Source organism: Trichechus manatus, unplaced genomic scaffold, assembly GCF_000243295.1.
Source record: "Trichechus manatus latirostris isolate Lorelei unplaced genomic scaffold, TriManLat1.0 scaffold00287, whole genome shotgun sequence".
Classification (NCBI taxonomy): domain Eukaryota; kingdom Metazoa; phylum Chordata; class Mammalia; order Sirenia; family Trichechidae; genus Trichechus; species Trichechus manatus.
Window position 1 is genome coordinate 1,602,466 of NW_004444223.1, and position 16,411 is coordinate 1,618,876.

Consider the following 16,411-nt stretch of genomic DNA (forward strand, 5'->3'; position numbering starts at 1 on the left):
CTGAAGAGTGTATAGGAAGACTTTTCCACCTCTAGTTGCTTAATTTTTAAAATATAACTTATAAGTTGGCATTTAATTGCTTGTAATTCATTTGTATAATTCTATGATACACAGGCACCTTATATAATTATTATCTTGAAGGATTTGGCAAAATAAATGTTAGTAGTAAAATCCAAAACATTTTACAAACAAAAACATCCAAATTTAAAGGTTATATAATTTTCAATGTACTTTTGCTCTCAATACACAGGAGCGACATGTAAATGTAATGTAGAGAAGTTCTTCAGATGATCAATAATGAAGCTCACATAGGAAGAGAAAGGAGATCGACAGACCAGGAGAAACTGAAAGAAATCAAGGGACTGGAAGTCTTTGTGAGTTCAAACAGCATGTGCAGAAAGAATGGAGTTACAGAAATATGAGAGGGCTCTGAGCACAAGGGCAGAAACCAGGATATTAAAATTTTAACTTGCTAATTTGGAACAAGGATAAAATTCATGGCGTGACAGAGTTGATGGCTAAAACAGATTGGAAGAGAAGGGTGAGGGACAATGTATTTTTGCAAATTTAAGAAGTGGGACACCAGTATGTTGGCTGAGCTATCTTCATGGACCAGTCCTAGAATTCTGGCCAGAGCTGGAGTAGAGAGAAGACAGAACTAAACCCCAATTTGAAAAGGTTTACAACCTTTCAAAACCACTTTCTGAGTCAAACACTCGGCACAACCTGCTTCTCTAGCTTCTGCCAAGTCTCTATCCCCATAAAAGGGGCCCTATGACCACAAATGGAAGCCTTAGCTCCACTAGCTTCTTAGACCAATCCTAACCTGAGGCAGGAACAATTTTAAGAGTTCTCATTAACCCTATACTCTGGGACATTCAGTACCAAATCACCCATGCTAGTCTCTCTGTACCCCAACCCTAAAAAAGATGGGTTCCCACCTGGTACACCCAATTTTGCTAATTAAGCCTTGATATTTTGCAGGTCCAAACTCCTGTCTTGTCAATCTACTCAATACCCTGCATTCTTCCTGACAGTTTTCTTCTCAGTGTCTACAATCAATCCTGCTGCAGACTTCACAGATACAAACTGTCTGTTAGTTTGCACAGAGCTAAGAATTCTGAGGTGCTCTATAGACTTTCCTTCATTGTGCTTTAGGTTACAGGCTGGTATATGCCCTTACTCCTTCCTGGATCTTTTAGATGCTAACTGTGACAGAACTGCCCTCTATTTTAGCTACGTCCTCAGGATGTTTTTTCTACCAGCACCTGAGCTAGGTCTGCCTGTCCAGATTGCTGCTACCTGGACCTAGTTTCAAAAACTTGGTCTCCTTCAGTCTACCACTCTCGGGCCATATTCAGTTATGTACTGAGGTGCAATATCAAGAGACTAGGATTCCCCACCCCCCGCCTAAAAAAAGAAAACCCTTATTTTGAATCTGGGTCGTTAATTTAAACATTTACTAATTCATTTTAAAGTCAAAGCAATATTCTTGCGGCTAATTTGGATTAACAAAAATCAAAAGCACAAAGATGATTAGCAAACATTTAAAATGCTAATATCCAGGAATTTTCTCACTAATGATATATACAAGCTATGGGCTAGAGATTAAAAGATGTAAGGAATTTGTTTAGGATGAAAGGAATTGCCCTATTTTTCCCTCCTAGAAAAGACTTTGCATCTAGGCCGATATGAAATGGTCTGACTACAAGAGTAAACTAGCTGAGGATACAGCCCATTGTGGTGGCTGATAGTAAAGTCATGGCTTTTGAAGTTGTGCCTGTACTCTTTGTCTTGTAACAAGGAGATGATGCCTATCTCTTAATGTTACTGTTTGAATTAAATAAAATAATGCATTAAAAATACTTAGCACAGTGTTGGTATAGAGTCAGAACAGAAAAAATGGTATTATCAGCATTGTAAAGTATACCCAAATTATTAATGTGGAACAATATATAGCTAATGATAAAAATGTTTTGATACTTTGAACAGAGCAATAGTTATGAACGAGTACGCTGATATGAACTAAAATTGACTTTTATTATGTGAAATTTTCTATAGCAACAACCCAGTCCTATCAGCATTTATTTAATACCAGGTACACCTGCTGGCCTTTGCATTAAGCTCAATTACAATCTCCCTTGTAAAAATAGCTTATTAATAGATCTAAGCACCTACATTTTAAATAACTTTTATCAAATAATATGTTTGAAGCCCTAGAACAAAGCATATAAAAATTTAAGACATTTTTGGGAGATATAAAATAAAAAATATATATTCATATATACATATACATAAAAATGCAGAGATCAAAACTAAAGCACAAAGTAATACATCATAAAATTAAGATAAGGTTGAACTACACTCTCTTCAAGTTCTATGAATACGTATACACAGCCAAAAAAAGGATACTGTATGTGATATTCAAATAGTATCGTCCAGCTGGTAAAGTTGGATGTAAATCATCTTTCCGCTCTATAAGACGATATAACTTACGAAAAGTAGGTAATGCTGCAGTACGCATCCAAACAATAAAATCCTCATTTATAAACCCATTATTATCTGCTTCAGAATCCAGTGCGTATACTGGATTACGCCAGTTTACTGGCTTTGTTGTACCTTGGAGAAAGGGGGGAGGAATAGGAGGACAAAATATTCAAGTCTATTAAGAGTTTCACGGAAAATCTACATACTACTAAAATAAAGATGTGCAATACACAATCAGTATTTTTCTTATTTTCAAAAGTATAAACATATTAATATGCTAAGAAAGTCTTAAAATCTAGAAGAAACCAATTCCTCATGTAACAATTTGACAAAAAATTACAAATACTTGGTTGAAAATATCTCAATACTGAAAGTAGGATATTGGCTATATACAAAAGACAGACTACATAATGCAAGGATAAATGGTGAGAAACATTACATTATGAAAACAAAGTAATACAGAAATAAAAATATAGTTGGATAATAATGACTTATTTAAAGAAGCTTCGCTGCATTTTTAAAGGATAATAGCTAAAATACTTACAAGAAACACCAGAGAAACTCAATTCAAGATTAAAATTATACATTTCCTTTAGAATTTCAGTACATTAGAATAGACTACATTTTACCTAACTTGGTATGAAGGTATGAAAAGCTTTTTTTTTTTTTTAAAAAAAGCATAAACTGTTTTAAGATTCTAAAGATAAAAATAAATTTAAGATACTTCATTAAAACTCCTAGATTATGCTCTTAAAAGTTCATATTTCTTAGAAGGGTATTAGTAATGTTTTACCTTTAAATCGTTCTTCTAGACTTTCTTCTCCAGGAGGATTTCTGAACTTCACGTTTTTATCGGTCCACCAAGCAATACCTTTCTTTTTCAAAGGAATAGCCATGGGATCAGAATCATTGCCAATGAGAAACAATTCTAATGTATCTAAACACAAGAAAAGGAAAATATTGCTAAATATCTACCTAAAATCCATAGTACCTGCTTTACTCTATGATACTTGAGGATCTGGTAGTAGCTCCCAAAAGTGATTGTGACATAGCAGGCATATACATTTGCTTTTGATTACTCAAGTGTGAATTAACTATAATAACATTTAGCAAGGTAAATCTGCTTCTCCTCTGGTCCTAACAATACATTTCTAAATAGTTTCTGGCTTATTTATTTTTCCATCTGCACTAATACAGTAGTCACTAGCCATACATGGTACTGAACAGCTGAAATATGTCTGTTCCAAATAAATATGTGCTGTAAGTATAAAATACACATCAGATACTGATTACCATACAAGAAAAAACTATAAAAAAATCTTATTAATAACTTTTATATACTGATTACATGTTGAAATGTTAATAGATATTGGGGTTACATAAAATATATTAAAATTTATTTGTTTCTTTTTACTTTTTAAAATGTGGTTACTAGCATATTTAAAATTACATACCTGACTCACATTTATGGTTCACACTACATTTATATCAGACAGTGCTATTCTAAATTATCCACAGTAGCTCCTTTTTAATGGTATAAATAAAGTCGGTGTCAAAAGGTAGTCTGGCTTTTATTTTCTATGAAACAGGAAAGCTAGCAGAATGTCTCTGCTTTGCTCAGTATTAGTTTCTTCCCAGAGACAGAAATCCATTCTTAAAGTATAATGCTCAAAAGAAAGTCACAAAGCATTACAATACCTCACTTAGTACCTAGTTAATATATTTATCCTAAAGTTATTGAATTATTCAATTTCAGTCATGTTTACTAGACTATCAAATCTCTAACAGATTACAGATTGTCCTAATTATATATGTTTATATTCATGTCCATGTTTATATCTATATCATACCATTAAACATGCTGTTGGCAATAGCTCCACAAGGAGCAATTGGTTTGTCTTCATTTCTTCGATAAGGTTCACATTCCTTACTGGGATTCTGATTTTTAGAAGGAAAAGAAGAGAGAAATTATTGTGCAGGCCTCTGGGTGAACCAGGAGCTAACTCTGATTATTGATTAAAAATTCAAACCCTACCTATTTCTCACTTGTAGTGCATACAAAATGAGTCTGCAATGCATGAAAACTATAAATAACACATTTAAATAATCAAATTGGCATCATTTTAATTTTAAATATCAATAAAGAAAACGTAACCACAGAGAGTTTTCTGTCCAAGAAAAATTAAGAAGTGGTCTATTTTCAATCCAGTTGTGACATAATGAAAGGAGTTTAAACTTTAAGAGACTAATGGTTCTAGTTCCAAATATGTACTATGTGGCCTTGCGCAAGTCCCTTGATTTATGGAGGCCTCAAGTCGGCAATGGGTTTGGGTTTTTTTGGTCACTTACAAAACGAACATGTTCAACTAGAAAACCTTAAATTTTGTAATCTTGGGTTAAATCCCATGTCTAAAAAAGAAAACCAAAACCAAAGCCGTTGCTGTCGAGTTGATTCTGACTCAGAGTGACCCTACAGGACAGAGCAGAACTGTCCCGTAGGGTTTCCAAGGAGCACCTGGCGGATTCAAACTGCAGACCTTTTGGTTAGCAGCCTTAGCTCTTAACCACTACATCACCAGGGTTTCCATAAAAAAGAAAGGAGATATATATACATATAGATAGATAGATACATAAATAGATTCCTTTATCATGGCTCTTATTTCATATTATAGTTGGTTGTATATAAGTCTGTTTCCTCTTTTACATTATAAGCACAGTTCTACTATAACACACGGGGTTGCCATGAGTCAAAACTGACTTGATGGCGATTTTTTTTTTATGTGCTAAACACTGGCTAAACCAAATCAGTTGCCTTTGACTAGATCTTGACTCATGGTGACCCCATGCGCATCAGAGTAGAACTGTGCTCCATAGGGTTTTCAATGGCTGATTTTTTGGAAGTAAATCGCCAGGCTTTCTTCCGAGGCACCTCTGGGTGGACTGGCACTTCCAACTTTATGGTTAGCATCATAACCCATCATACCACCTAGGGACTTCAAGCACTGGTTAGGCACTTGGTATATGGTGGAGAAAGACAGTTATACTCCCTGCCCTCATGAGCTTACAGTGTAGTTGGAAAGGCAGATAATAAATATAAAATTGCGAATTGTAAAAAACGCTATGAAGATGCCATGTGAGTGATTAATGGGGGTTGGAAGGTGGACTCTATGGTAAGGAAAAGCTTGTCTGTGGAGAGAGTGTCATATTAGACCTAAAGGAGACTAGGAACCAGTCATGTGAAGAGCAGGCAGAAGAGTTTTAAGCAGAGAGAATAACACATGCAATTAAGAAATAACTTGCTATTTCTGAGATAAAAGATGAATGTAGCTAAAACATGGTGAGAAGGAAAATGGAACATGATGAGATAGGTGTTAATCTCATCTGGAGATTTTATTCCAAATGCTAGTAAACCACTGAAAAATGTTAAGCATATAAGTAGTATTTATATATTTTTTAAGAGATTACTAAAGCTGCTATGTGGAGAATGGCTTGGAAGGAAGGAGAAGAGTGGATGATGTGGAGAGAGAAATTTGTAAAGCAAATCGAGAGATGACAGTGACTTTGACCAGAGTATGGATGAAGTAAATATGTACAAAGTTCTTTTGGAGCCCTAAACAGGAAGAAGTTATTTTGCATCAAAGCATACTCAAGAAAACAGCAGGCCTTGAGATGAGAAGACTTCAAGGGGAAAAGAAAGAACTGCATTCTAGGCAAATGAAATGGTAAACCCCAAGATGTGCAGATTACTTGCGTGACAGAACATGGTTAGGAAACAGCAAACATGGCCGAAGGCAGCCAGGCCAAAGGTACATTAAAGACAAAGTATACGACAATGAGGCTGAAGCCAAACTGATGCCAATTTTTGAAGAGCCTTACACACAATGCTAAGTAATTTGGACTTCAATCCATGCATTATTAAAATCTTTAGAATTTTTGAAAGCCACTTGATCTTAAAATAGTACTTTTTGGTGTAGTCCAGGGGTCAGCAAATGATAGCCCATGGGTCAAATCTAGCCCACGACTATTTTTTTTGTAAAAAAAACTTTATCTGAACACAGCTACACCCATTGATTTAAGTATCATCTATGGCTGCTTTTGGGTCCCTAAAAACCTATTGCCACTGAATCAATTCCAACTCATAGCGACCCTACAGGATGGAGTAGAAATGCCCCATAGGGTTCCCAAGAAGTGGCTGGTGGATTTCAACTGTAGATCTTTTGGTTAGCAGCCAAACTTAACCACTGTGCCACCAGGGCTCCTTTGGGTCCCTAGGTGGCACAAACAGTTTGCACTCGACTATTAAAGGTTGGCAGTTCAAACCCACCCGGCAGTACTGTGGAAGAAAGGCCTGGCAATCTGCTTCCGGAAAGATTACAGCCAAGAAAGCCCTATGGAGCAGTTCTGCCCTGTAACACATGGGGTCACCATGAGCTGGAACTGACTTGATGGCAATGGGTTTGGGTTTTTTTTGCTTTTATGGCTGCTTTTGCTCTACAACGGTAGAGGTGAGTAGCTGTAACAGAAATCATATGGCCTCAAAGAACAAAAATACTGGCACTCTGACCCTTTACAGAAAAAGTCCACCAATTCCTAGTCTAATCTAAAAGCTCTGCCTGAAGTTTATAAAAAAGAATCAGTTTCTTGTGCCCTCAATGAAAAGAGCCCATACCTAAATAAAAGAATTATAAGTCAATCACCACTTCTGGATCATTGAACACAATCAACAAATTAAGAAAGGTCTAGAAACTTGATGTGTCTCACAGCACATCACCTTCTCTTAATTTGAGTCCTAAAAATTATATCCTAAGGAGTAAACCCCACATGATTTGCAAAATATTTCAGACCTTACCAGAAGCCAGTGTGTGCCAAGGAATCTTTATAGACTTGCATTCCTTAGATCCTTCCATATCTGGAACTAGCAATAAAACCAATGAGGATAACCCAGGGCAGCTGTATGTTTACCAGTACCACTGGGGTTACAGCATAGTCCTAACCTGCATTTCTATGCCAATTCTAAGAGATTAAAAGATTCTTAAATTGCTCTGGGCTTCTGAACTTTTGCTACACTGGCAGCAATGACATAAAATACACAGACATCAACCACTACTGTGGAGAGTTGAATAACATTCAGGAAACTAAGGTCTCCTGGTCCGTAGGTTCTAAACCAGGCTGGGCATCAGAAGAGGAGCTTGTTAAAAATAGATATTCTAGAGCTTTACCCCTGCAGACACTGACATATTAGACTCAGGAAAATCTGGAATCTGTATTTTCAAAAAGCTCCTCAGATAGTTCTTAAGTAAGCCGTTCTTTAAACTCTACTGCTAAGGATTCCCACAAGTTAAAAAATGAAAAGTGTGGGTTCATTTTTCAGAAATAATCCCAGAAATTAAAAACAGGTTATTTACATATCCCTGGTGGTATAGTGGTTAAGTGCTACAGCTGCTAACCAAAAGGTCGGCAGTTCGAATCCACCAGCCGCTCCTTGGAAACTCTATGGGGCAGTTCTACTCTGTCCTACAGGGTGGCTGTGAGTCACAATCGACTTGACGGCAACAAGTTTTTACCTAATGTAATAATGAACAAACCCAAATAAAACAAATGTATATACCAAGAGTGCTACATCATCAAAATTCCATCATAAAACAGAGTAATAAAAATAGAAATCCCTATGACTCTATTAAAAACAAGCAGACCAAGAAGTCCTCTGGCTGTAAGAAGCCATTAATCTGTGTAAATTCCAGGCGAAATTTTTTTTTTAACTTAAAATCCTCATCATACCAACTATAAATGACAAATAGCACTTTATTTTCATTTTAACATTATTAAATACTTTAACATTTCTAAGTTAGCTGTTATCACATGTTCTTATTTCATACATAGCACATTTTTATATTTCATCATTTTACTTACAAGTAAAGCACTAGGATCTCCATTTAGCTGACTATCATCTCGAGATTTCACATAACGACGATGGTTCTGATAGAAATTAGACAGTCCATAGTACATAAACACATTGCCCTAGAGAAACAGAGATGGAAAACATTTTCATATAAAAACGATTATGCATAATTTGTTTTATGCATACATTGAAAGTTATGTAATTCAGACTTTGCTAGTTTAGAATTTGTGATCAGTTAAAACAGCTACTGAGGTGAATTCTACTAGTACTTAGTAATCTAAAGTGGCACAAATTGTAAAGAAGGTTAAAGAAGGCATGTTATACAAATACAAAAGTAAGCTTTGAAAATACCCTTAAAAACTTCAAAGAAGTACTATTTATATAAAAATAAAATAAACCTCAAGGAATCTACTGGCCTACTCTGAAGTACTTTCAATTTAAATTTTTTTCTAATTCAGACTGGTCTTTCACCTAATTAGCACCAACTTTTCAGAAGAATAATGGTCAAACTTTCATTTATCGTCCAAGTAAATTCAGAATTTTTATAGCGATATTATAAATTTCTCAACAGGAAACTAAATAATAATAGTAATTTGTAAAGTAGCTAATGAATCATTTTATAATAATCAAGAAAAATACTTTGATGTATTTATAGCTGAGCCAATTTGGAAAGAAGGATTACCTACATACACTACAATTATTTAGAAGAAGCACAGAAGCCATTCTGAATAAATAAGATTTTTAAAGGTAGCAAAAACATAAAGCTATTTTCTCTTTTCTGATTGCTATCTCTATTGTTTACATTCTTATCCTCAAAAGGAATTCAGAAAAATAAAAGGAATTCAGTAACATTTTATAAGTATGCTTTATTTTATTTGATTCACATAGACAATCATTTGAAGCTTAATTTTCAAATGTCAAATTATGCAAATTCTTCCATTCTATATAAAGGAAACGGTTACATGGAAGCCTTCTTTTGGTTATCAAAATTATATCACAAAAACATACAAAGGCAATGAACATCCTTTAAAAAAAAAAAGAGTATAATCTCAATTAAGAATCAGCACAGTCAATTCAACCTGCAAACTGAAAAAGCGATCCTTTCAATGAATACTGAGACAAAATAATTCACTTCAGGCTGCCTAAAAAGGCTTTAGTCCAATTCAAAGTTTGGGCTTGTGATGGAACACAGAGCCCACAAGAGAATGCATCAGAGGATGATCACCTCTGCAGAAGAGAAGTTATAAAATAAGTGATTTTGAAAGGAGGAGGAGACTAATGGAGTTTCTAAATCATTATGGTCTCTTTCATCTTTTTAGTTCTGCCTATTTCGACAAAAGCAGAACTTAATGGGTCTTTTACAGTCTGCCCACTAAAAAAAAAAATGGTCCTTTGGAGATGTTTTTTATTTACACATTATTACTGCTGAAATAAAGTAAACATTAAATTCTTGCCTTCTCCCAAATTTGTTTTCATGGTTTTTGTTTTCCCAAAGGCAGTATTATTCTTTTATCTCAGTACAAGAGCAATACAATCACTAGATGGCAACCATATACCAAAAACCAAAAATCCAACCCTGTTGCCATCGTCAAGTCAATTCTGATTCACAGCAACCCTACAGGACAGAGTACAACTGCCTGGTGGTTTCGAACTGCCGATCTTTTGGTTAGCAGCCAAGCTCTTAACCACTGAGCCACCAGGAACTACAAAAATCATCACTACCTTTAAAAAATCTAAATTGTAGAATCTAAAAAGTTTGCAAGTAGGAATGTGATTTTGCTCTCTGAGGAACAAGAAGATAATTTTTTTTTTTTTTAACTCAATTTTTAGGTAAAAGAGAACACAAACCGGTCTTTCCACGCCTATAAAACATTCTGAATTTATGCCCTTTAACATCTGCTCGGTTACTGGGAAGAATGGCAGGTCAGTGTGAATGTAAAAGATACAGACACACACACACACACACACACACACACAGAGAGAAAGATGGAATTCTAACTGCTTATCAAGATATAAAAAATTAATTACGTGTTTGAGATTTTTGGTAATGTTTCATATCTCTCAGCAAAATAATAAAATTAAACAATGAAAGAACTAGTATTTCTTAAGTAATAACTTTAGTATTAAAAGCATGCACAAATACCAAGAGCAATAATTTAAAAAATACCAGTAGATATATGTCTGATATGAAGTTAAATTATTTGTACAGATGAAAAATTTTCCAGTGAAAGGATAAAAAATCATTTTTTAAATTTGTTTATAAGCACTGACTAAAGTAAACCATTCAAATAAACATTTTTAATGAGATATCAATATTTTTTTAAAAGCATGGCTTTTCTAACACATTTCTTGGAAGCACAGACCTCGAATGACTGCTCCAGCGTGAAGTTAATGGTACAAATACATGGTGTTATATCTGGAGACAAACATTTATTACAGGGACTGGAAGGCTCCGTTCCGGTATAATCAATCTGCAAGAGAAAAATACAACTAAGCACCTCCTTTGAGAAAATGGATACCTACAACACTCTAAAATAACTTGCTATTAAAAGGAAAAATGAGTCCAATGAGGAAACCTATAGCCCAGAGAATTGTTTTTAAGGTCATATGTTTATTTTGATAGTGTAAGCTGGTAAAAACAGAGAAGTCAGATGGTCTAATTTCTAAGTTTCAAGTAAACCTATCTCTTCCTTTTACCAAAAGTAATATTTATGCATAAAAACATAAAGATAAAATTTAAATTTGCATGATGTATAAAGAATTAAAAGCTGTAACAGTGTACCAGATCAATAGAGATCAATAAATCGTTATCGCTCTTAAATCTACCAATCTTAATACTGTTCACATTCACTTTAGCTTTCCATGATGCACCTTCAGATTTAAAAAAAAAAAAAAAGATCAGCTTTTCGAGGGTTACTGTTTTTTAAAAACTTGGCCTGATAGCTAAATTGAAAGACCTTTTTCCCATGATAAAAAAAAATTTATGATTAACAGCCCTACTAAATTATCTTTACCTTAATAAAAGAAAAAAATTAACCATATAATCTTTATTGCTGAAACTGAATAGAAACTTATACATGGATGTTCAATTTTTTTTATAATTGCAATGAAAGGAAACTTAAAATCTGTATCTAGAAAATAGAGCCAGCATTGAATTACAACCCATAACTGCTTTTTTAAAAACCACACAATTGCTTAATAAGACTTGGTTTTGTCAAATCCTAAAATAAACAAACTTTTACAGCAATGTTCTCCAGCAAAGCTTGTTTACTAGTAAAACTTTGTTTACAGAAAATTTTCTTTCACTGCAAATATCTAACAGAAACTAAACACATAACTAAACAAATAAACTAAAAACACAGGTCCTCTTAAATAAAGAGAGGCAAGGCATATGAAATTTTTCACTACACATGATGAGCCACAGCTCTGCATCCAGGACCTATTCATGCACAATATTCCATTTAAGAGCCAAGTTTTATGATGTTGAACAGAAGAAAGAGAAGACCACTTGAAGAATAAACTATATACATATAAAAAATCTCTGTACGTTTTCTCTCCTTCTTGAGACTAATCTAAGGTTTAAAAAAATATTGGTAGCTGGGCCTATTTCAACATTGCAAACAGAAACCTCTCAAATGATTCTCTTTCAAATTAGTTTCAAGGACAAAGTCTGAAAGTGGAGACTATCAGTTGTGATTAAGCAAGGATATATATTCTTCATTTAATTGAACAAAAATAATTAATCTGGTAAATTTGAAATCTGCTAAATGATGTTAAAGTATGTATTAGAACTGAATATTTTTATCAGAACCAAGAATAATTGCTAAATATTAAATTATACTTAAACAAAATCAAAGGCCAGTTATAACATTTCCATCACAATTTGTTGGTTTTAATTTTAAAAATATATTAAAAAAACTTTTGATTCGGTAAAAATCTGAAAGGAGTGTTAAAAAATCCTTATTAACATATTAAGCCTTACTATGTGTAAAGGATGACATAAGGTGCTAGGCAGATACAAAAGGAATCTTACTTTATACTGGTCAATACAGTTTGTACAGCCCTTTCTATCATATACATATGTACATAATTTCATCTGATCTTCACCAAAATCCTGTAGCGTTATCTCCATTTTACATAAAAAGAACTAATTCAGCAACTTGTCTGAGGTCACAGAAGTAGCAATAGCTGGTGCTAGACTGGAATCAAGGATTTCTGATTCTAAACACAACATTTCCTCTACTAAACTGCCTTTCTCTAAGAAGAGTCAGTCCTTTGGCCCTCTACAAAATTACTTTATCAAAGACAGCGAACGAATACAAAGATAATTACTATAAATGTCAAATGCCAGAATGGATGGTACAGAGAGACAATAAGTACTAGAGGGACCAGTACTTTCTTACCGAGAAGAAAGGAGGATTTGAACTATAAAACAAAGATGGAAAAAGAGGAAGAAGAGGTGTATGAAGAAACAAATATGGAAGCAGAAATCAGAAGGTACACTTAGGGACAATGAGCATAAACACTTGGGATTTGTGGAGAGTTTTCACATCGTAAGGAACTGAGACAAGGCTAAGAAGGTAAGCTGATGCCAAATGAAACACTGTATTTTATTAGCTGCTATTTACTGAGTGAGCTAACTGCCAGGCATTACTATCTCATTTAAAACATACAATAGCCCTTCAGAGTTGGTTTTTTTCTTATTTTAAACGAGGAAACTGCCATTTAGGAAGGTTTAGTAATTTTTTCAAGATCACCCAGCTAGTAATTCTGAGCAAAATCTGAATCCAGCCCTGCTCATCTCCAACACTTAGTCTCCTTCCACCACACTATGCCCTCCACACAATGGACAATATATCACCCTTTCTGAGGTACAAACACTGGATCTTCAGATAAAAAAGAAGAGAAACCTCTGGTGGATAACTATGATCTGTTTTTGTTGTTGTTGTTAAGCTGCTGAGCATCTAAACCTCTTTCCAAGTGTTGTGGAATTCCCAATTGCAGAGTTTTTGAAGGGAAGCAGGGCTTCCTCCACCTTCCACTTCAGAAGCCAAAGGGATAGATGAATCCTTCCTCTCCCTGATCCCATGGTAGCCAATACAAAGGCTCAAGTCCTAGATCAGCAGACACTCCTACATAAATTGCTGGATCTTGGGAGACCACGACAAGAGTGTGTATAAGTTCAGCAGTGGCTGTGGCATCTGGACCAAACTTTCTGCTTCCAAACCTCACTCAGTTCCTACTTGTTTCCAAACCTGATTTTCTAGTCTTCCTATCCATTTTAGGTGAGGCTTACCCAGTTCTTTTCTAATAAATTCCTTTCCTATGTAAACTAGCCAGTTGGTTACTGTTGCTGACAACAAAGTCCCTGAAGCTAAATGGCTCTGAGTGCTAAAATATTCTAAAGGAAACAAGGAACTGGAGAGATTTTTGAAGAGAGTAACATAATCAAATATTTGTACAAAAACAGATTAAAAAAGAGTGTAAAAAACAGGATTTTCATTTCTTCTGGAACGTCCCATCATGAAGTCATCATTCATTCATCTAATATCTGACAACTGAGAGCCTATGTGTTCTAATGGGGATTGGACCTAGTACCTGACATCATTGAGTTTGGTGTCTAATACAGAAAACAGTCATTAAGATATAATTATAATAAAATGGAAAGGAAGTTTTGATAAAGGAAGAACCAAACAAAACCTGTTGCCATGGAGTCGATTCCAATTCATGGCAACCCCATGTGTGACACAGCAGAACAGCTCCATAGGGTTTTCTTGGCAGGTTCAAACCAGGGCTTCGAATCAGTTTGCTCTAGTTCGAACCCCTGCTGAAAATTTGCATTTCTAACAAGTTCCCTGGTGAGAATTTACATTTCTAACAAGTTCCCAGGAAATTACACGTAAGAATCACCTGGGGATCTTGTTAAAATGTAGATTCTGATTCAGCATATCTGGGGTGGAAATGCAAATTCTCAGCAAGGAACTTGTTAAAAATGCAAATTCTCAGGTTCATATGCATGGGAAAGCTAGACAATGAATAAGGAAAACCAAAGAATTGATGCCTTTGAATTACAGTGTTGGTGGAGAATACTGAATATACCATGGACTGCCAGAAGAACGAACAAATCTGTCTTGGAAGAAGTACAGACAATGCTCCTTGGAAGCAAGGATGGTGAGACTCACATACTTTGCACGTTATCAGGAGGTACCAGTACCTGGAGAAGGACATCATGTTGGTAGAAGGGCAGCAAAAAAGGTAAAGAAAGGACCCTCAATGAGACGGACTGACACAGTGGCTGCAACAACGGGTTCAAACATAGCAACAATCATGAGGATGGTGCAGGACCGGGCAGTGTTTCATTGTGTTGTACACAGAGTCCCTATGAGTCAGAACCGACGTGATGACACCTAACAACAACAAACTAGGTTATATGTTTCTACAGTACCAGTACCTGTACATATTTTAAGGTCCCTGGGTGGCGTGAGCAGTTTGCAATCAGTTGCTAACCTAAAGGTTGATGGTTTGAAGCACGGCTTTGAAGTGGTCTCATTCAGCAAATTCCCTCATCAGGGCTGATGAAGTAAGTGTTATGTCTCAGAGGGAGACAGTACAAAGAGGGACTGCATTCCTGATTGATGGTATATAGCACATGAATAGACCCAAAAGATAAATGAATTTAAGACCGAAAATAAGTCTGAATTAGAGATAAAGATCTGAGAATCAGAGGTCCTCCAGTTAATGTATCTAATTTTTTTACAGCGTACATTTATAAACAATTGGCAATTTAGTGAAAGGAAAATTTAAGTCTTAAAAAAGAGAGAGAGGGATTAGATTACAAAGTAGAAGCTAACGGGGTAGCTTTTGTGACTTTGATCCATTCTAAGTGTGGCTTTCTGGTTCAGGTGACAAAATGTGGATAGAGCTGTGGAGAGGGCCATCCAAGCACTGCTCCAGAATTTCTAGTAATGGTGACACTGAAAGCTTCGGGAAATGGCACCTTTTCACAGACCCTGGTACATGTGGGAGGTACAGCAACAACAGCAGCAACAAAGAAGCGTACTCAGGTAACATCAGACACAACAGATATCAGCTAGGTGATAACAGCTAGGGGATAGCTGACTAGAGAATATATTTTAGTTTTATGATTCATTAGTGTCACTGGTGTGACACCACACTGGCAAATTTCTCTGGTTTGTCACTGAGAAATCTCAAGCAAAAAGAGAAGGTTGTAGGGGCCGAGCAGTTGTCCATGTTCTCGCCTCAAAGGAAGTAATGCAAGTTATACTGCTTCCTACCCAAGGATCAAAAATGAGGGATAGTGACGAGTTTTCCACAGATATGTTTCCCCATCACTGCAGACTAAGTAACTTGTATAATCCAGGCCGTGGTAGGAAAGAATGTGTGTGTAGATTGTGAGAGAAGTAAAACAGGTGCAGTGAGGCAGCTGGGTATCCTAGAGTACTGAACAACATTTCTAAAAGGTATTTAATATGTGTCCTTTTTATTTAACAGACAATACAATGATGTAGAAAAACCCTCCTCCCCCCAAAATACAGATAAGTAGGACAGCATCAGATTAACCTAACTGTTCTAAAAAACAATGATAACTATAGTTTAGTCATCAGATGGAGAGTGGAGGGAAGGAAACAAACATCCATATTTAAATTAGAGTCTCATGAAAGTTAAAGAGTTGAAATGAATTTAAAAAAAAAAAACTCAGTCACTGTAGATCATTTTATTTTTGAAGATTAGTTCAAAGAGAAAAATCAAATGCATAATTCTAAAATTATAGCTACAGTACAAAATTAACCCTTTATATCCTGAAAAACTTCTATCGGTCATATGAAATCTGTTGTTTCTGTAAATTAGAGAATTTGAGTGGGAACCATAAAACAAGGTTTTTACTTCTAATTCAATCAGTAAATCACAACAGACAACAATAACAAAACCAGGTGTCTCAGTCATCTAGTGCTGCTGCAACAGAAATACCACAAGTGGATGGCTTTAACAAAGAGAAGTTTATTT

The 16,411-nt window shown here is 35.3% G+C and overlaps 1 protein-coding gene across 1 annotated transcript in view; it reads right to left on the bottom strand.

Moving 5' to 3' along the window:
- Positions 1-16,411, bottom strand: part of TMEM30A (transmembrane protein 30A) — a 42,460-nt gene that overhangs the window by 3,432 nt on the left and 22,617 nt on the right. Inside the window, 5 exon segments of the mRNA XM_004390155.2 lie at positions 2,413-2,619; positions 3,281-3,424; positions 4,338-4,425; positions 8,398-8,505; positions 10,750-10,857. Of these exon segments, the coding sequence (XP_004390212.1) occupies positions 2,413-2,619; positions 3,281-3,424; positions 4,338-4,425; positions 8,398-8,505; positions 10,750-10,857 (655 nt within the window).